The sequence below is a fragment of the Alligator mississippiensis genome, chromosome 1 (assembly GCF_030867095.1).
Source record: "Alligator mississippiensis isolate rAllMis1 chromosome 1, rAllMis1, whole genome shotgun sequence".
Lineage (NCBI taxonomy): Eukaryota > Metazoa > Chordata > Crocodylia > Alligatoridae > Alligator > Alligator mississippiensis.
Genome location: NC_081824.1, coordinates 371,105,043 through 371,127,252, shown reverse-complemented (window position 1 = coordinate 371,127,252; position 22,210 = coordinate 371,105,043). Strand labels below are relative to the sequence as shown.

General features: G+C 42.4%; 1 protein-coding gene across 1 annotated transcript in view; it reads left to right on the top strand.

The window, feature by feature from the left end:
* Positions 1 to 22,210, top strand: part of GPC5 (glypican 5) — a 1,236,000-nt gene that overhangs the window by 300,143 nt on the left and 913,647 nt on the right. The window contains exon 5 of the mRNA XM_019486966.2: positions 7,785 to 7,910. Within this exon, the coding sequence (XP_019342511.1) occupies positions 7,785 to 7,910 (126 nt within the window). The remainder of the gene's footprint in view (positions 1 to 7,784; positions 7,911 to 22,210) is intronic.

The window sequence follows — 22,210 nt, the reverse complement described above, 5'->3', positions numbered from 1 at the left end:
GGGGCGAGGACTACAGTGGGCCAGGAACTTGCATGGGAGCAGTGGGCGGGCAGCAGTGGTCCCTGCTTGGTGGGGGCTAAAAGGCAGTTGGGGCAGAACCAATCCCTGTGGGAGGCCCCTTCTGTGTCCCCCTCCTAATTCCCCTCCTCCTCCTGCTCTACCTCCGCTCCTCCATCCTACTTAAACTGCCTGTCACCAGGCTGTCCTTCCCCCCCCGCCCCACTTCCCTGCAGGGCCAATCAGAGGGCCATGAAATCAGGCCCAGGGGTTGCACAGGGACCAGGAAATTGCTGGTCTCTGGCTGTGATTTAAACCTGTCCCTATTCATAGGTTTTATATACTTTCTCCTACACTACACCATCTGAGGACCAGCTCTGAAAAGTATTTGGGAATGTCTAATTGTCATGGATTCCAGTGTGAATTAGGCACCTTGCATTTCCCTCCTGGCCCCTGGGGGGAAAAATAAAATAAAAGCAGCAGCAGCAGCCTTTTGGGTAGTGCTGCTTTTTTTCCTTTGGCTCTTGGGGGAGAAAAAGGAAAAAAATAAATAAAAGCAGCAGCAACAGCAGCAGCCCCCCAGGCACTGCTACCTTTCTCCCTTAGCCCTTGGGGTTGAAAGACAAAAAACCTCCCAAAAACAAAAAGCAAAACCAGTAACAGCATCTTCCCAGTTGCTGCTGCCAATGCTCCTCCTTCCTGACCCACAGCCCCATCCCCCTGCCAGACCTGCTGGAAGGGAGCTCCAGTTGCCCCTGCCCTCAGGCCTCAGGTCCAGTCCCCCAGGCCCTACTTATCCCAAAGGTTGCAGGTGGCAAAGTAAGTCTGAGCTAGCCCTGGCTGGTCTCAGATTCCCTGGCCCTACCCCCTCCTCTCTGGACAGGGATTAGGGTTTTGCACCCTGTTTGCAAGCAGCTAATTGCAGGCTGGAAATCTGCCAGCCTGTGGAGAGCTGTTTGCAAAGGAGGAAACCTGCAGTTTCCTTCTTCAAAGGGGAAAAATCTGTGTTTTTCTCCTTTAAAGGAGAAAATCCATGTTTTTCCATAGGAAACAGAAAACCCAGATCCCTGATTATGACTCAGTTGGATGCACCTACATGTGTGCTTTACTGCAGAGTTGATTAATTAGCTCCATGGTAAAATGTCACCAACTACACGTGCACAGGTGTTAAAGCACAGTAAATTAGCTCCACGGTAAGATAGTACTATGCTATGGTGGAGTCATATACTGTACAGAAATGCATGTGTGGATGGTGACCAGGACTGCAGCAGTTTGAGCAGCCCCAGGCTGGCAGCAGGCTCTGGGAGTCAGCCACATGACTGCAGTTTCAGCACAATCACGCCCCAGCCAGCTCCTCCAGCACCATCACCTGGAGCCTGGCGCTGACCTCTCAAATCTGGTGCCAGCCCAAAAGCAGCTGACTCTGGCACAAACTGCACCAGAACTTATTGAGCTACATTAATGGCTCATGGAGATGCACCCATTTAGAATTACACTGGTTGGTATTATTATAACAAGTAACAGTGTTTCAGTAAAATAGTGGCTCCATTATAAAAAAAGTCAGAACTTCTATTTGTTTTTAGAGGGTCTGCTCAAAGTAGAGGAGAAAATCTTTACCATCTTCTCTTTTCACTTATGACACTCACTTCTGAGACTGACTTTACTGATGAAAGAAGCTGGAGTCTGTAACAGGAAATTATTTTTATTCCGTTCCTTTTTTTGGGATACCTGATGGGTAAAAATTGACTGAAACATGCCTACGGGTCAAAATGGCACTTTCCAAGTCTTGTATGTTCTGGATGCCAAAGAAATTAAAGCAAAAAACTAGGGAAAGGTCCTTCTAGATTTGTATTCTTTTGAAGAAAGAAATGCTAAGGCAGGCTGATCTTGTAATCACAAGACTTTCCCTGGCACATTCTGCTGTCCAATCCATTTTCTCTCATGAAGTGTTTTGAGCAGTTTTGGTCATCTATCACTAACAGTGACTCTCTTTCATGGTAGTCACTGGATTTGCTAGGATTTCACTTGAGTGGGAGTCAAATAACTGGATTGGATTGTGTGTATGTGTACGTGCAAATGTATAGTGTCTTTTTTTCTTTTAAGCATCACTGATATTGCTGGATAAAAGTAAATGATTTATTACCTATTTTTAAAGATGTTAATACCATATTTACTCAAATAGAAAACTACACTTATTATAAGATGACCCCCCAGTAATTAGATTCTATATATGGAAAACGTATAAATTTGTTATAATTTTCTAGGTATAGAATCTAATTATTAGAGGTTTGGCTTGAATTTACTCCATCTCCACTGCTATAGCAGGGACAGTACATCTGGGGTATTAGAGAGCCCTTTGTCCTCTGCTTCCCCCCAAATGTTTCCCCTGTAAGTCTCTTCCCTCTTCTGTCAGACCCTGTTCTCCCTGTGCATGTGGAAGTGAGGAACAAATTTGAAAACAATAACCTTGAAATTAAACATGGCCACAACAATTTGCATATAGTATCTATAGACTCAGGTCATCCATAATTGATGTATGTTACTTTTTTTTTTTAAACTACTGCAAGTTTTAGTACAGGTGTTTCATAAATGCACTTTTGAGTAGTACTTTAGCACCTATTTGTATCTTGTATAAACTATGCATGGTATTACTGCAAAGCTAAAAGGCTCATGATTTATCACATAGTTCACTGTACTGGGCCCCACCAGTCAACAGCAGTTCCAGCCATGGAGAACCATGACATTGCATACAGTTCACCCAAAATCTTTGTTGCACACTTTCTCAGCCTGGCACATATGATTGATTACCAGGGTAAGCTGGTTTTCTCTGATTAAAAAAAAAAAGGCCCCAATTTTCGGTTAAAAAAAGTAACCCCAAATTCACATTTTTCTGTGATTAGAATGAAACACCACTATATATAATGGCGTTTCATTTTAATCACTGAAAAATGTGAATTTGGGGTTACTTTTTTAACTGAAAATTGGGGATCTTTTTAAATCAGAGAAAACCAGGATCCCCATTGATTAGTGTGGCCCCATGCTCCACAGTGACCACGCAGCTCAGTACTCTGAGTGGTCATGTCTACGTGAGACATTTACAGCGGAGCTGCCTAATATTAGTTCCTCAGTAAAGTCTCTGTGTCTACATGTGCAGGCCTACTAGGCTGCAGTAAACTAATAGATGCCACCATAGATTAGTACGTGTAAATATAAGTATTATCCTGTGGCGGAATTATGTACTGTGCAGCAGTGCATGTGTAGATACTGACTCTGCTGGCTGGGGCATAAGGGTGCTTCACTGTGGTGCTGCCTGCTGGTTAGCCCTGTCCTGAAGCATCCTCGTGCATCATCCAGCCCCTCCACAGCACACTGAGCTGGGTTGGAGCAGCCCCAGTCTGGCAAACTAACCCCTGGCTCCCTGCCAGCCAGGGCTGCTCCAACCTGGCTCAACGTGCTATGGTCCTGGGCACATGTATAAATGCAGCTCCTGGGAGCAATAAACTCTGGCATTTATGTGCTAGAGTTTAATGTGCTGCATTAATTTCACATGTAGATGTTCCCAGTATGTGTGCCTACTCCAGATACACCCTCAGAAAGGCCTGATGTGTTAATTATCTTCCACTCATGACTGGAACTGGGAGCTCTTGTCACAAATCCTGAGATGCTCCAAAAATGTATGTGCAGATGAGGTACAGAGCAACCTGGTCTGGCTTCACTTCATGGAAGGTGGGGACACAGCAGGTTGATAGAAGGGGCCTCACCAGGCTGTGAGAAGGGTTGACAAAGGGATTTTGAACATGTAATGTTGTGGCTCATCATGACTTAAAAAAGAGTTGGCAGTGAGGGGGATTGCACTTAATGGGCACTGCCATATGTCTTATTCAGATGTGTTGCACTAATCTATCCTTGTGGTAGATTCTCATCAACATTTCTGGCACCAGGGAAGGTTGTTGACACTTGCTTCAGCCTCTCTGACTGCTGGCCTAATATTGCAGTATCTCCAGGACTAGTGATTGTTCCCTTCTGGAGTAGCAACTGCCCATTGTTTTTCAAGGGGCACTCGCACAAAAAAACAGTTCCCATCAGCATGTTTGCCCAATGTGGGCCATGCGTTTTATAGTCACGCTTCATGTTGGCTGAATCTAATCATCTTCATAGTTGGTTTCTATTGCTGAGCACATGCTGCTTTTGGCAGCAGTTTAATGATAGACAATATATTTAGTGAGATTCCATGTTTGTAATTATAAGAGGGGCTTTTTTCCCCATGCCATTATGGGGTGGGGGGGAACCTTGTCCTGTATTTGAGTAAATGTGGTATAACCATTTTTTTTTTCTGTGTATAGGTATGTGAGTGTGAACTGTAATGCAATGTTTTACCCCCTTTGAAACAATATAATAGACTGGGAATTATCAATCATTATATAGTACAGACTTCAATTTAAGGGAGAGATGATCTTGCACAGCATCTCAGTTCCATTCAGTATAGCATCCTCTGTTACCCACAGTGTCATAACATTCGAACTGCAATAAATTATTTCATTATTTTAAACTGTTTGTAGTGGTTGTTGTCTCTTAATGTAGCTCTGTTTCTTGTCATATGTGTTAGAAGCTGCTAATAGAAACAGCTAAGGCACTTTCTTTTCTTGCTTTCAACTACTTTTACAGCCTTAAGCAAGAAAAAGAGGTCTTACTCATAATGTTTAGCACTAGGTCAATGTCCTAGGTATTGTTAATAACGCAATATTTTCCTGCCTTTACTACCATAATTCACAAATGTACTTCATATCTCCAGATGAAATCTTATACATTAAAATATGTGTTCAGCTACCTCTACCTACTCATTTCATTATTTTTAGTATCAGATAATAATCTAGGCAGCAGAATTCCAATCTAGTATTTTCTAATACTCAGTGTAATGGGAAAAAGAGACATTTCTGTGCTTTTGACACTGAATAATCCTAGAGTGAATAAAGAATAATTTTCTAGAAAAGCTACCCCTAACACCTCATCTAAGCACTTATGTATTTTTCCAGCAAATATGAGAATATTTGCTAAATTTCACAGAGAGCTTTTAACTGAGGCAATAAAATAGTTAAAATGAACATTCCAAAATAGAGAGATAAGCAAGATCTGTGGTTTCTGTTGACTGTAATTACACATGTGCTCAGCTGCCTATAATTATATGTTATCTTCTCTAGAAAAAGATGGCTGAAAATTGACATTTAAACCATCTGCCCTTCTTACTGCTTTTGGTCAGACATCTACAGAGGACGAAATTTGTTAGTGCTTCTGTATTAACTTTAGCTTTGCCTCAGGACACATTTACTAATAGAATAATTGACCTTTCTGTTGTAATGCAGTTCATCTAATAAGTGCTAGAAGCTGCACACATTCCTATTTTGTATTAAGTATGGATTGATAGTGTAAAAGAGGAAAATTTGATCAATACCAACTGTTAAATGAGAGAAAATTATCAGAAGCATTCTACACAGAGATATGTTTTCATTATTAAGTCCCTTTCTATAATGTATAGTGGCAATATTGGGCTACCTCATTCAAACTGAGTATGGTTATAAGGAACATACTTACAAATTAATGTAATGCACATGTTACATTCATGAGTAAAGATGATGGGATCTGACTGTAAATTATTGAGTTTTGTCAGTTTGGAGAAAGTGGGTCAGTTTTCTGTGTTTTGAATTACTGATCGCATCTCCAATAGAATAAAAGCAAACTGAAAACAATAACAAATTTAGAATTGTAACTGAAATCAGAATATATCCCAGCAGATGAGAAATGGTAATTGTTAATATGCAATTCCCATTTAATTAAATACTCAGGGGGTGGGAAAACAGGATAAAAATATATGGACGTTTATTTTGTTTTTAATTTAATTTTTTTTTTAAAGATGGGCAAACACTATAGCTGAAAAGGAGTCTAATGAATATTTTTTTCAGCATTACAGTCTTGGATTTATTTGTACATTCATGTTACACAGTAGAAATTGTAAATGTAAAACAGTTCTGTGCCTTGTGCAAACTGTATAGATAAAAGCCAGGGATTTTTAATACCTGTGTATAACCCCTTGTTTCATTTATTTTAATTTCCTATAGATATTAATGGTAACTAATTTTAACATTCAGGGAAGTGGGAGAGCATGAGCTTTCAAATATTTAAAAGAAGATGGAGACACATGGTTCTTTCTTGCCACAGAGAACAGAACATGAGGAAATGGGCTTAAACTACAACAAAGCAGATTTAGATCAACTCTCTGGAAAACTTCTTAACCCTAAGAGCAATGGGCCCGCACTGTTCAACATCTTCATCAGTGACTTGGACGAGGGGGTAAAAAGCACGCTGTTCAAATTTGCAGACGACACTAAGATGTGGGGAGAAGTGGGCACGCTAGAAGGGAGGAATAGGCTGCAATCGGACCTAGACAGGTTACAGGGGATGGCGGGTGAGAACAGGATGTGGTTCAACACTGACAAGTGCAAGGTACTACACCTGGGGAGGAGGAACCAGCAGCAGACCTACAGGCTGGGGAGCTCCCTTATTGTCAGCGCAGAGGCAGAAAAGGATCTTGGAGTCATTATTGAGGGCAAAATGAACATGGGCCGACAGTGTGAGGACACGGTCAGGAAGGTTAACCATACTTTGTCATGCATCCACAGATGCATCTAAAACAGGTCCAAGGAGGTGATCCTCCCCCTCTATGCAACACTGGTCAGGCCGCAGTTGGAGTACTGTGTCCAGTTCTGGGCGCTGCACTTCAGGAGGGATGTGGACAACATGGAGAGGGTCCAGAGGAGGGCCACCTGCATGATCAGGAGTCAGCATGAGGAGAGGCTAAGGGACCTGAACCTGTTCAACCTCCACAAGAGAAGGCTGAGGGGGGATCTAGTGGCCATTTACAAACTGGTCAGGGGGACCAGCAGGCATTGGGGGAGTCTCTGTTCCTCCAAGCACTACCAGGAGTGACAAGAAATAACGGTCACAAGCTGGCAGAGGGTAGATTTAGGCTGGATATCAGGAGGCACTACTTCACTGTCAGGGTGGCTAGGATCTGGAACCAACTTCCAAGAGAAGTGGTGCTGGCTCTTACTCTGGGGGTCTTTAAGAGGAGGCTAGATGAGCACCTTGCTGGGGTCATTTGACCCCAGTACTCTTTCCTGCCATGGCAGGAGGTCAGACTTGGTGATCTGCTCAGGTCCCTTCCAACCCTACCTACTATGAAACTATGAAACTATGGAACAAGCTACTTAAAGAAATTGTGGAATTCCTTCACTGGCTTTTTCAAGAGAAATCTTGATCAATGTGGAATAAGTTAGAAATAGCACATATCCCTAGTTCTGGTCACCTCAACAGTTATTGAGATGCAATAAACCTAGCAATTTAAAAAAAGCAGTATAATGCACAAAAACAGAAATAAATTATCGAACCAGTAATTTAAATAGCCAACAATGATAATATCTACAGGTTAAGCCTATTTTGTCCAATGCTGCAATTGCTTAAAAAACCTAGCACTTTCTTTTTCTCATGATCAGTCTGTGACTTAGTTTAATTTCAACAAAAGACAATGACAAGTTTGTAAGCTATTAAGTAGTCTCAGTCCTTCAGATCATCTCATTTACATATAATTTTTACAAAATGATTAATAAGCAAATAAGTGCCAAGAGAGAGTGACAAAATGGCAAAATCTTTGACTTGTAACAATGCATGGAAGTATTTTTTGTTTATTATTATGGATTGACGCTGTTACTTATTTTCCTTGTGTCTTGATGCAGAGACTTTATCAATAGCCTTCGACTGTATAGGACATTCTATGGAGGCCTGGCTGATCAGCTGTGTATTAATGAGCTAGCAGCTGCTGATGGGCTACCTTGTTGGAGTGGAGAAGATGTTGTAAAAAGGTACATTTTCATGTTTTCTTAGCTACTTTTTTCCTCCAGAATTATTTATAGTAGAACAGTTTTGAAAATTTGCCTGTATTTGGTTAAGAGCCAGTGTTTTGCAAAATAAATAAGAAAATCTTCCACTCCTTAAAACATAAAATACAAACAGACAAAAAAAAGACCCAACAAAAACAAAACAATTTCACAAAAAAACACACAACCTATATTTCACCCTTAACAAAATAAAGGACTAGCTCTCATCAACAGTTTTACTTTACCACATTTCTGAAGCTTTCCTGGCACTTGTGTTGTTTGCTGCAACAAGGAAGGTTTGACATTTCTGAAATAAAATCAGAGTAAAAGAAACGAGACTTTTCCTTGAGGCTGCAAAAGATCAAGGTTGGTATTTTAAAAGGTTCCCTTTTGTATGAATATTATGCCAACAAACTCAAGCCATTCATCTAAAACTTTTTTGGACTGAGAAGAATGAAGTATATGACATAAGTGCTGCATAAGAGGTACACAGGGGTGCACGTGCACCCCCTGAGAATGCTGGTGTCTGAGAGCAAACACTCTTGGCTTAGGCAATGGGCAGGGGGGCAGGCAGAGTGCTGGTGCCTCCCCAAGAAGTACCGCTGGCACTTCCGGGTATGCCACCTGCACTTCCGGCCTTGGCATCCAGCTGCGGGGCAGATCCTGCCCCCCACTGTCAACACTACCATGACCGCCTGCAGACGGTCCCTGCTTTGCCCACTCTCATGGCTGATGTCAGCGCAATCGTCTGTGGGTGGTCACTGTTCCCCCACATCCTCAGGAGGCATGTGTTGCCTATGGTGTGTGGTTTAATATATGTGGTTTCTCATTAGCAGGGATCCTGGTTTTCTCTGATAAAAGAAAAAATCCCCAATATTTGGTTTAGAAAAATTAACTCAAAATCCATTTTTCCATTATTGAAATAAAACACCACTAAAATATATATATATATAGTGGCATTTCATTTTAATCACAGAAAAATATGGATTTTTGTTTACTTTTTTAAATCTGAAAACTGTGGATTTTGTTATCAGAGAAAACCAGGATCCCTGCTCATGACAGCATTAAAAATTAAGATAGTAAAATAAACTGTTAAAAGGTGAAACAAATACATTACTTTATGTAAGTAGTGGCTTGTGGGCAGTCACTCAGTAACAGTGTCAGAGAACTGATAAATTCCCAAGCTCTAAGAGGTACTGTATTTACCCAAATCCAAGATGACTTCAAATTTAAGACAGCCCCCCAGTAAATAGATTCTATATAGGGAAAATGTATACATTTGTTATTATTTTCCACATACAGAATCTAATTATCAGAGGTCATCTTCAATTCATCTCTCCTACCAGGGAAAGTAGCAGCTGGGGGGTATGCAGTAGGGGGACAGGTGGCTGAAGGGCCATGCCTCCCTCACTTGTGCTCCCTGCAACCTACCCCCAACAGCAGCACCTGCACCTCTATCACCTGTGGTCTGTTCTGCCATTCCGCACAACCGCGGCCCCCTGTTTGCCCCCCACAGCCTCTTTGCCCACACCTGTTCCCCACAGATTCTGCCCCCCTAGCTTACTCTCCAGTGGAGCTCTGGTAGCATTCTCCACAGAGCACATGGAAACTAAGTCTCCTGCCAGGTAGTAGTGACAGTGGCAGCTCAGCCTTTGGATGGCCAGGAAGGGGCTAGAGCTTCCATGTGCTACATGCCCAGGAGATAATGAAGCTGGAGCTGCACTGGAGTTAACAGGGTGAGGATGAGGCAGAGGCTACAGGTCTCAGGATGGAAAAGGTGGCAGGGAAGTGGGCTGGAGCAGAGGCTAGGGGGTGGGAGGCTGCGAGAAGGAAGGGGAGAAAAGGCTGCAGGGGGCAGCGGCTGTTGCAGCTCTGACTCTTGCCCCAACCCAGGCTTGGGATCAGAGTAGAGCTTCAGCAGCCACCTGCTCTCCCCTTCGCCCTCCCTTGTACTGGAATCCAAGATGAGGGGCCTTTTTCCCTGTGTTGCCTTGGATTCGAGTAAATACAGTAAATCTATGGAACCAATATACATCATAGTGCACAGTACAATGGCATTTTGGATGACAGGAGGAGTTTCATGAATCCATAGTTTATTCCTTTTGTTTTGTTCATTCAGTTCCCAGAGCAAAGATCATTCTGAACTAGAATTACTAGGGGAGATCGGGATTGAAGTTTTAACAAATACATCTTAATCCATTTATATAGGTATCTCTGCTGTTAATATAAAACGGAAGTAATACAAAATTAGATGGGATTAAATTTATACCTTCATAACTTTTTATCAAAGCCTTATCAAAGAGAAGAAGAGGTAAGGAAAACTAATAATGACCATACCACTTGCATCTTTAAGTATCTTTTAAATATTTTGTATAGCCTTTGACTTCTGTATCTCAGGTTCTGTCTCAATCCTGCTTTCAACTTCTTTCATCTTCTTTCTACTCCTCAGATGAATTATAAGTTACCTTTATCAAATTTATTGATGAAAAAGTCAAATGGGAAATTTTATACTAAATTATTTACTGGTGGCTGAATTTCAAATATTGCTACTTTCTATTGCTTATTATCTTACTATTAGTATAATTTATATGCAATTGTGCAATCAGATATTATAATACAACTGTACTATTTTATATTTTAAAAAGAAATATGAATAGATCCTGCGGTATTTCTCCAAGGGCAAAGAACTCTACGTATAGGATTTTATCCTTCTATAGTGTTTGAAAAGAAATAAAAAATAGTTACACCCTTGATCCAGTAGTAATCCAAATAGCATTTAGTTGATTTTTAGTGAAATTGTGATGAAAAAAGTTATACATATATTACTATTTATTATTGTTGTTATTACTGTTGTTGTTATTGTTATTATTATTTCAAATATATGCCTGACCTTATAAAAAACACCTTGGAAACTATGTGTGGTAATTTGTTGCATTTTCTTTGTAATTCTTTTCCACTAATATCCAGGAAAAAAAGAAAAGAAGGAAATATTCTTTTTAGTTTCTATGGACCTCATTACATGTTACTCTAAGTATATGTTATATATAGATTGTAGTAAACATTAATATGCTTTAGAACAGGGGTGAGCAATTATTTGGGCTGGGGAGACACTTAGGGAATTTTGGTGAGTTGTCACAGGCTGGGTTAGCATAGCCCTCCACTCCTTCTCCCACCCTGCACTGGGTTAGTACCGCCTCCCCTCCCTCCCTCCCCCCTCAACAGCTCACCAAAACTCTCTAAGTGGCTCTGCTCCATGCTGGTCTGGAAGACTGGGATGGGGGCATGGATGGGAGGGGAGTGGCATCCAGGAGTGAGCTGGGTGGGTGGAGCCAGGGCTTGAATTATGGGGCTGTGACAGCATGGGGCTGGGGCCTAGGGCAAAGCCACGATCTGCCCCCTGAATGTACCTGTGATGGGCACTAGTTCCATGGGCAGGAGTGTGTTGGGAGTGGATTATGGCTCTTCCCCAGGTCCAGGACTTATGCTGTCACTGTCCACAGTTCTAGAGTTTCCATGAAGACTGGCTGTGACCCACATGGGCAGGGTGCAGAGCCATGTGGATGGCATAGGCTGCAGGTGGGTGAGGAGCAGTGCCTGGGAATGAAATGGGTGGGTAGGACCAAGGCTGGTATCTTAAGGCAGTGATAGCATGGGGCTGGGTCCCAGGGCAAAGCCACAATTTGCTCCCTGCATGCCCCTGCCTGTGGAGCTGGGGCTTGTTGCAAGGATGTGTAGGCATCAGATCACAACTCTGACCTGGGCCCTGCCCCATGCTGTCACTGCTTCATGATCCTGCCCTGTCATCCCAGCTCTGCTCATCCATTCTTCTAATGGATATTGCTCCCTGCAAGCCTATGTCCCCATCCCATCCACCTGGCCACTCGCTCTGCCCTTGAATGTCCTGCTCCCAGTGATGGGTGCAGGATGAATGGGTTGGGGTGCTTAGGCAGTGAGGCCAGGGCTGGTGGCAGCCAGGAGCCACTGCTGGTGGACTTTGGGAAGCAAAGTCCACACTGCCTGCACACTACCCCAGTCCTGCTACACACTTGAGGGCAGCAGGACTGGCTAAATGTGCTACAGCTTGGGCTGCCCCCCATGTCTGGACTGGATGGGGCTGAGGAACACACCACAGGCAAGACAAAATCCCTTAGTGGGCTGAATCTGGCCTCCAGGCCATATTTTGCCCACCCCTGCCTTAGAAAGTTTTCTGAGTAGTACCACATTAATGTTTCGTACAGTCTAAGCACAGATAGTAGTTCCACACTGGATTCTTGTAATATCTGGAGTCTTGTAATATCCCAGGGCTGAGTCAGACAATCAGCTGTTGTTCAGTCTCAGTCTTGGGATTGTACCAAGCTTGTTCAAGACTCTGGTGCAATCCCATTGCTGAGAGGGAATATCAGCTGATTTTTGGATTTAGCTTTGGGATCATACCAGATCTGGTTCAAGGCTTAAATTGCAAAGGCTGGGAGCAACATTGGCACAGCACAGGATCTAGTTCCTGCCCCCATACTGCACTGGACTTGATTCAAAGTTCCCATATAGTTTGGAGGCTGGGACTGTGCTGTCCAAGCCCTTCACACCACAAGAGAGCCTTGAACTGACTCATGCAGTGTGGTGCTGGGTGTCAGTGCCATTTCCAGTCCCTGTGCTGCACTGGAGCTTTGAACTGTCAAAGCTGCATTGGGGGGTGGGGGGTGGGGAGGTGTCATAGATCACACAACTGCTCCACCCTTGCCTGGCTGGTTCAAGGCTTTGGTGCAGTAAGGAGGCTGGGAGTCTGATAAAAAACCTTTTCAGGTTCCCAATGCCCATCACACCAAACTCTCCTGATTGTGCTACCTCCATAGAGCAGTCCAATTTTAGCTCAAGACATGTTGATACAATCTGGAGATACTCCTTGCCAGAAAAGGCCTTATTTTACTACTCTGTGATGATGCTTTCTCTACTGCTTGAATGCTCAGTTATAAGTTCAGTTAATGTGTCTTTAATGTAATGTGTGACAAGGCCCATTTAATAGTGAAGATACAGGTATGAACAAAGACTTTGGGACCCTTATTCCTGATGTTGTTTGATCTTAATTTAGCAACTTTTTTATAGCTGGCTGCTTTGATTTTTAGTTTTGTTTTCTTAACTTGGTTTCACAGGTTTAGCCTTAACTGTCCAGAAAACCTGATGGTTACATGTATAAAATATTTAAATAGTTAAATAATACTCATTGTAACTGAGGATCAGGATTCCCTAAGTTTCTCCAATTTGTTAGCTACAAGTTAGTCCTTCCATTCTGGAAATAAGTGAGATGAAAGTAGTCATGCAGGCTGTTACTCAGTAACAAATACATAAATGTAAGTACACACTTAAGTCTCATTGAAATAAATTGACCTTAAAAGCTACTACCATGAAAGGTACTATCATCTTCCTGAGATTTGGTTCTATTAACAGAAGTAACCTGAAGAGTTATAAACTCCAATTCTAACCTATGTTTTGCTGTCTAAGGCAGGGGTGGGCAAAATACGGCTTGCAGGACCCCTAAAATATTTATCTGCTCCTGAAGGCCTCTCAAAGATGACAAGAGGCAGGGGCAATAGGACCCAGGAGAAGCAGGCAGCAGGAGCCAGGAGCCTAGGCCCGCCCACCCCAGCAATTTCCCTGCTCCCTGCCCCCGCCCTACTCCAGTACCACCTGGCTCCCGGCTGCATGGTGCATGCACAGGCAGGAGCAGTGTGTGTATGTGCAGGCAGGGGCAAAGCATATGTGTGTGTGTTCATAGGGCAAGTCCCACATGCACACCCCACCATATGCATGCACCCACAGCCCCCCTCACGCTCCCATACATGCAGACCCCCACAACCCTTCACACACCCCAGCCACCCTCCCTTCACACACAGCCCCCCCGTACTCACCCATGCCCCACATATCCATCCACACACACACACACACACACACACACACGTTCCCTCACCCTACATACCCACAGCCTCCACAAACCTATACCCCACAATAGTTTCATAGTTTCATAGTTTTTAGGGTTGGAAGGGACCTGAATGGATGATCAAGTCCGAACTCCTGCCCTGGGCAGGAACGAGGGCTGGGTCATAATACCCCAGCCAGATATCTATCCAATGTCCTCTTGAAGACACCCAAGGTAGGGAAGAGCACCACCTCCCTTGGGAGCCCATTCCAGAGCCTGGCAGCCCTAACCATAAAGTAATGTCTCCTGATATCAAGCCTGAACCTCCTCTTTATCAATTTGTGGCCGTTATTCCTTGTTATCCCAGGTGATGGGAACAGAGCCTCCCTCAATTCCCGCTGGTCCCCTCTGGTGAGTTTATAGATGGCCACCAGATCCCCTCTCAATCTACTTTTGTGGAGGCTGAATAGATTCAGGCCCTTTAGTCTATCTTCATAGGGCCTGGTCTGCTGCCTCCTGACCATGCAAGTGGCCCTCCTCTGGTCCCTCTCAAGGTTAGCCACATCCCAGCCACAATATACAAGCATAAGACTTAATTTTAAGCTATTGTGCAATCACCTCTATGTACAATACACAAACACATGTAAACCAGGGCAAAAATATTTTTTTTGAATAAAATTAATGAATGTTTTAGATGTTTGCTTTTTAGAATATAATCTGATATTTTTCTGGTTCCAAGATGGCAAAACCCCTTGCTGAAAGGAGTACTTCTGGGGGCAAAGGGAGGGGGGAACTTCTGGTGGCAAAAGTCAGGGTTAGGGGGTGGGACTTCTGGTTCCAAGATGGTGACCAGGAAGCAGGGCACCTGTCAAGGGGCAAGGCTACCCATGTGGCCCTTGACAACTTGCCAAAATTCAGTAAGTGGCCCTGCATCTGAGATAATTGCCCACTCCTGGTCTAAGAGTTCCTAAATCAGGATCAACTCTCCATTTCTCTCTAGGAAAATACTTAAATATGCACTTATGTACACGAGATCAGACCATAATGACATCACCAACTCATGGGATTTAGACTAAATCCTGAATGACCCCTCTAAAATGTGACTTGGGTTCCTGCTGTTACCTGTTCCCTCTGGTGTTTTTTTTTTCTTCTCATGCTTTATTTATTCTCTTTCCTATATATCTTTTTTGCCTTATGTTTTTAAAAAAGAATGGCTTAGCCAGCCAAGACTAAGTCTTTTGCAAGACTACTGTGAGCCTGTGATGAGAGAGGCAGCTTAAAAACAGTGTCTTAAGCAGCCCAACACTGACATAAGTTTGCTGGGACTTGAAGAGACCGATAAGAGTGTGCTGTGTCCATGTTTCTGTGTCCATACAATGACATGTGATTTCTATCTTTGCTATTTTTTTCTTCCCCTTTTTTGTGATTGTCTAGTTTTGTCTTCAAGGAAGCAGGCTAAGACTTAAAACAAATCCAGCAATAGCAGCTCCATCCCATTTCAAGTAACCTCTTCTCTTTTTCCTGCTAACCAGTAAAGTCCATGTTTACTGTATGGTGCGAGGACTAGGATTCCTCCTACTCTCTCCATGTTTTTTTCTCAGTGGCTGGCAACTGTGGTTGGATACCAAGAGTTGAATTTAAGGGCATAATTCATTTCAATGACATAGTTTATCAACTGGATCCATAAGGAGCATGCACAAGATATAGAAAAGGTGATTAATGAATGAAACATTAACAAAGCATAAAGAAATGAATGGTGGAAAATATTTGTTTATTTATCAAGATGCATCAACCTTAGTGCTGAAAGCTAAAATGCTGAAAATATTCAAGCAGTGACAGGTTCTTGCACATGTCTATGATATGGTTTAACTGACATTTATACAGACTTGGTAGACTGAGTCATATGCCTGGATTGTTGGCAAAGATAGATAGAAAAACAAAAATGGAGAAAAAGAGTATATATACTGTTATATATAGTTAGAATACTGGCTCCAAAGAGAGAGAAACTAATGTGGGAGGAGGGAAATTATAGAATGTTGTCTGTTGAAGGATTAAAAAGCTTCACAGTTACAACAGTACAAGGATATTGTAGAACAGCTAATCAATTTTGCAAGTAATGAGTATCTGTGAAACTCATAGCAAGAATATCCAAATTAGAAGATTTAAAAATACAGGTGACTCTAATCTGTTATCTCATAAATGTTTAGCATTCAGACTTATTGGAGATTTTCTGTTTGCTTCTCCTGCTTTTGAGGACAAGAGTACACTCCTGGATCCTTTACTAACCTGCAAACAAACACAGAAAGAGATTTAAAGATGAAAGGAAAATGAATCAGTTAATTTAATTTTTCACTAATACTAACTTCATAATCAAGAAAAAATATGTTGTCCTCAAATGGACTTCTGTCTACAACTGTTAATTCAAATGAACCCAAATAACAAACAGTTTCAAGACTCAACATATGAATTGAGGAGATGGGTGCTTTGATAAAGGTTTGGGTTTTTTTTTTTTATATAAGCTAAAAATTAAAGGAAAGGAAAGGAAATTGGTAAACAAAATATCTGGGACTGGCTTTGAATCCTCTGCTAAAACTGGTTTTCAAGGAAAATGGGGTTTTCACTAAAGCGTTTTTGTGAACTATGAGATTTCTACATAAAATTTTGATATTTCATTAAAGAATCCTAAATACCCAGGACCTGAAATATTTTTCTTCTGGAATGGCCCTGCGCTACTCCTTGGAAGTTCCTGACCAGCGTGCATTCTGGGGAAACTGAAGAAAGTGAGGACAACCAAACTACCACTTGTAGGATTCTGAAGAGTCACCAATGTTGCCAGGGCAGACTGCTAAATGTTGTCATCTGACTCTGCAAGTGTTAGGACATTAGGTGCTACTGACCATGTTGAACTTCCCCAGTTTGGATGGTTTGCTCCTGTGCTATCTGGATGCCACCTGTGATTCTGTACCCCTAGTAACTTTGTCATTATAAGAAAGAGACAGCAAGCTTTGGATCTTAATAAAAGAAGCTCAGACAAGTTTATTGGCCATAAACAAGCCTAGACACTAATATTCATGGCCAGCTGGTACACTTTGCTACCCAGGTATGGTTAGAGACTTACAGGATTACAGGACAAGCCCTATGAGGAGAGACAGAGGGACCTGGACCTCTTCAGCCTCCGCAAGAGAAGGCTGAGAGGTGATCTTGTGGCCACCTACAAATTCATTAGGGGAATGCAGCAAGGGATTAGAGACGCTCTGTTCACCAGGGCATTTCTTGGGGTAACAAGGAACAATGGTTACAAACTGACAGAGAGCAGATTTAGGCTAGATATCAGGAAAAACTTCTTCACAGTAAGGGTGGCCAAAAATTTGGAATGGGCTTGCAAGGGAAGTGGTGTTCTCCCCTACACTGGGGGGCTTTAAGAGAAGGCTGGATAGGCATTTGGCTGGGGTCATCTGACCCCAGCACTCTTTCCTGTTTAGGCAGGGAGTCAGACTTGATGATCTGTTGAGGTCCCTTCTAACCCTAGCATCTATGAATCTAGGTGATTTGCACACATCAGATAGGTGTGAACCTTAGCCCACTGCTAAGTATTAAGGGTTCCAAGGCTCTTTTTTAATACATTCAATATTCAAAGCAGCATCATATTTAGAGCATACACATCCTGTTTATGACTAATTACTAAAGCAGATTTAGGTGGCATCATCCACATCCCAATTCTCACCAATTAGTGTCACCTCGCCACTGGACAGAGAAAACTGTTTTCCAGGTCACTCTGATCTTTGTTTTGATCTCAGTCTTATCAATTCACTTTCTAACTGTTGGACATGCAAAGCACTTATGAGGACTGACAAATTGTAAGCCATGTATGATATACTTAGTTCTGTTCCAGTGGGCATTTCTACACATGCAATAAATGCGCCTGAATTTTCTGAGCAGAAAATGCAGGTGCATTAAACTATGGCTGGGCATGAATTTGATGAGAGTTGTTCAGTGCAGGGCTGCTTCTGCCCTGCTCTACCCCCTCTACAGCAATCAGGGATAGCTCCAAACTCCCCTGGGTGCCAGTTCCAGGCTGGCAGAGGACATGGGGGTCAGGCCTGGGCTCCAGGGGATGGGTGGGAGAAGTTGTCCTGGCTCTAAGGCATCTTACTCCCAACATTAACTGGGCAGGGGAGAGCTGCCCTGGAGCTGAGACAGCTCTCCCCTACCCCATGGATATTGGGGCTTAGCCAGGTAGCAGTTGTGCTCCCAGTCAGTTCAGGCAGCAGGGAACCAAATTGCTCCCAGTCAGGATCTACATGTATGCTTTAGTGCATTAGTTAATGCTCCCTTTTTCTAGTACCTGTATGTGTTGATACTAGCAAATGGCTCATTAGCCTAATTGAATGTGCAGTAATTTATGCGCATGTATAGACAGTGATGCTTTATTGCACTTTAGATTAGTCTAATACACAGTAAAGCATCTTATGTAGACACATCCAGTGAGGCCTACTTCAATTCACGCTCTTAGCAAGGCTTTTGTGTGAGTTGTACATGCAATAATTGATTAATAATCCAATGAGGCCTAACCCATTTTGAAGAGCAACATTTCAAAGTATATTTTAAAATAGATAATAAAACTGGCAGAGCTTTCGTTACTAAGAACCAAAGCCTGCAGTCTCTTTATCATGTAGCAGGCTTGTCTTTTGAAGCTTGGGTTCAGTCCCATGTTTGAAATCTTGCTGTTTTGATTGTTGGAACCAATCCATCAATCAGGAGGCAGCAAGAGGAATTAAGTCACACCCCTTTCCTGAGGGGAGGGGGAGAGGAGTTCCCCCCCTCCCCCCAGACCTGATTGAAGACTGCAACACTCAGGCCCGGAAGACTTCAGGGGCGGAGCCCTGGAGCATATAAAAGGAGCTGCACGCCCAGCATGAGCGGAGCACATCTAGGACAGAGAAGAGAGAAGAGTGGGGCTTAGAAGAGCTGAGGAGAGCTGCTCAGCAGGGTAAAGCAGTATCCCAGAAGCCCCCTGAAGACTTCCATCAGCGGGGAACGGCGGACGGTGCCAGCAGCTAGGCTCTTGGTGTGCAGCACAGCACACAGCGTCCAGATCCTGGGAGCTGCATGAGGTGGCTCGGGTCTGCAACCTCTGGTGTGCAGCCAGAGACATGGTGCACAGACCGGTGCATGGAGTAGGGCCTTCAGAGCGCTTGGGTGGCTCAGGTCCTCAACCGCAGGAATGAGGCTGGGAGCTTGGTGCAAGAGGTGCTGCATGGAGGGTCTGGGAGCAGACCGAGCCTGATGCTGCATGATGCAGCTCAGGCCTCTGACCCATAGCAAAAGGTTGAGTCCAGGGAGCCAGACAGTAATCGGGCTACTGGGCCAGCAGACAGGGCCAAGCCAGAGGCCCCAGAAGCCCTGCATAGAGGGTCCCTGTTCCAGGGAGCAGCGACCCCCCCCCCCCGAAGCCCACTGCAGGCCCACTGCAGGAGGACCACCCTCCAGGCCTGGGAGCCGTGAGTTGCAGGGAAAAGAGGATTCTCACAGGGGAGGGGAGTTCCCCCTGGTTAGTGAAGGGCTCCTGAAAGTGAAGGTCCCACTGGGAGGGCCCCCCTAAAGTTACCAGCTTCCTTGTAGGGCTTGGGAAAAGCCCAAGGGCATTGGGGTTTCCCCCTTGGGATTAAGTTTATCTTTGGGGTTCTTGCACCATGAGTGTTGTGATGTTTGTAAATGAGTAGATGAGTAGAGTCCTAGGCCTCTTCTGGGACCCCCTGTCCCTGCCAAGGATCAGGCATTCGCAAGGGTTGAGGGTGCTGATGTAAGTGGCTGCCTGGCAAAAAATATCTACCAAACAAAAAAATATTGTTTCTATTATTTCATCTGTTGTTTATTTGTATTTATTTGTGGCTTATTTATTGTTCATCCATACTTATCTATAGTTTATCTGTTGGCTATCTATGTTTATTTTGGGGTTTATCTGTTTCAGATCAGATATTTACCTGTGATTTACCTGTATCTGGAGCACTGGTATAAGGTTTTATTGCATTTACCCAGAGGGTATTGTTTATGTTATTTGTTTAGATATCTTATAAATATATATATTGTACATATGTTTATATCCATGTTTCTTTTCCTTGTGATAAGTTAATGTAAATAAATGTGTATATAGTAAAGTCTCCTGACTGTCCAGGCCTGGTTCTATAGGAATGGAGGGAAAATGAGTGGTCTGTAGATCCCCCACAGCATACCTACCAGCTAACAATCCCCTTCAACTGGAGAAGGGGAGATTATATCTGAGTTACCTGGGCTACACTTTTAATGCCAAGTCATTAGGGACACAGAATCACAGACAGCAACCTGACAGTGCAGGTACAGACCATCAAAACTGAGGGAGTGTGATGTGACCAGTAACACCTAAAGTGCTAAATTTTTAGTTTTAATACAAAAAAAATCACCTTTTTTGAGGGCCAGGTGGGAAATAAAGGTGGCCTCACCAAAAAAGTAGTTTTCTGCAAGGAAAAGAATACTGAGCTTTTATGTATATATAATATAAAACCTAGAAAGGCTGTGGAATCTCCAGTCTCGACATTTTTAAAAAACAACTTCCAGAAACACTTGTCTTGGAGGGTTTAGACAAGGATGATATATATGGCCTTGAATAGGGAGTTGGACTAGAAGACTTCTTGAAGTCCCTTCTAGCGCTTCTTTCTATAATTTTAAGATTGTAAGAAATCAATGTCAGAGTATTTGCAAAAGAGTTAACTGGTAGTAAAAAGACACTGATATTATTGCTTTATTTTATATTCATAGCTTATTTCCTCAATTATCTGACATTACTGTGATGGAAATCTCTTGTGTTTTTTATTTGTTTTTCTGTTTCTATGATCAGTATGCCCCTCAGTAGTAAACATTTTCTGCCATAGTGTTGGTTTAATATGAGATTAAACATTTTTTTTTTAATCTCAAGAGACTTGAGTTTATTTTTTTTGAGCTTGTAATCATTAATTTGGGAATAATAGTGGCTGCGGACAATAGTTTGTGAAGCATGTACCCAGGAAAGAAAAGAATTAGAAGAAAGCAACTCTTTTGATTCCATTAAGATATAAAATAGGAAGAATTGAGACATATTATAGGGAAACAGCATTTCCAGTACCTATGCCAACTGGCTTTACAAATGAGACAAACTTGAAATGACTTGTAGTTCATTTTGCTTGCATGAAATTCTATTTTATCTAAACTTTGTTTTTAATTCACATTTAAATTAGAAAAAATGATAATATTAAAAATAAAACAGAGTCTTTCTGGATGAATAATTGTAATAATCACCGTTCTCAATGTAGGATTTCCATAAATCTCATGATATCTTCTTGACTGGGAAATACATGTAACTGAACAAAAAGTGAAAAAACATGAATAAAAAACCCCCATAAAAATCTTAAGAAAGGACAGTCATAGACAGTGGAAAGAATGCACTAGGAGAAAATAGAAAGGAAAACCAATGAAGGGTTGGGATTATATATATATATTTTTCCAAAGGCTTCATTCAAATATAAATGCCTTGTTTTGTAAGCTGATTTCTGTTCAGCTTCTTTTTGGGAGGTTTGGAGGGTGAGGAAAGGAAGACAGAATTACATTATTTCATTCTATATAGCAGTAGCAATGGAAAGTTGCCACAGAAGTTAGCAGCTGATGAAATAAGGTTTGGCTGTGGAGTTTAGGACCCATTGTGTGTGTGTGTGTGCGTGTGCGTGTGTGTGTGTGTGTGCGTGCGTGCGTGCATGTAAATTAATCAAGACAAAAAAATCTATCATTGGTTTTTATATAGTGAGCCTTCACATTACAGGCACTGAGTGAGGATTTGTTGCATAATTCAAAAATAAGATGAACATAAAACAAATAATTATGCATCACAGTGGATTATACTGTACAGATGTTTTGTTTATTCATGCCTGAGAGAAGTTCTATAAAAGAAGCAATATCTAATTGGACTCTATTTTGAGATAGGGTACCTTTTCAATAATTAATTTTGTGTTATATTACAATAAAACCTTTTGCATAGCTAGGTTCCGAAGCATTAAATATTTCTGAAGAAAAGCATTTATCACATCCAACTGCTGCTATTTAATATAACAGTTCTACATGAATTATTTAAGCAATATTTTGGGCTATGACAGTTCTTCTCAGGGGGCCTCAGTCAAAGTATTCACAGCACTCCCATACAAAATGTTCAGAGCTTCTCAGTCCTAACAGGCAACTTTCGAGTAATAGTGGCTGCCTAGATATTTAACAATTATGAAATGTAGAAGGATTTGTAGCCACCTTGGTACCTTCATTTTGCATACTCTGCAGATTTTACACTGATCCAAACTGTGGGCTAGAATTGGATTTC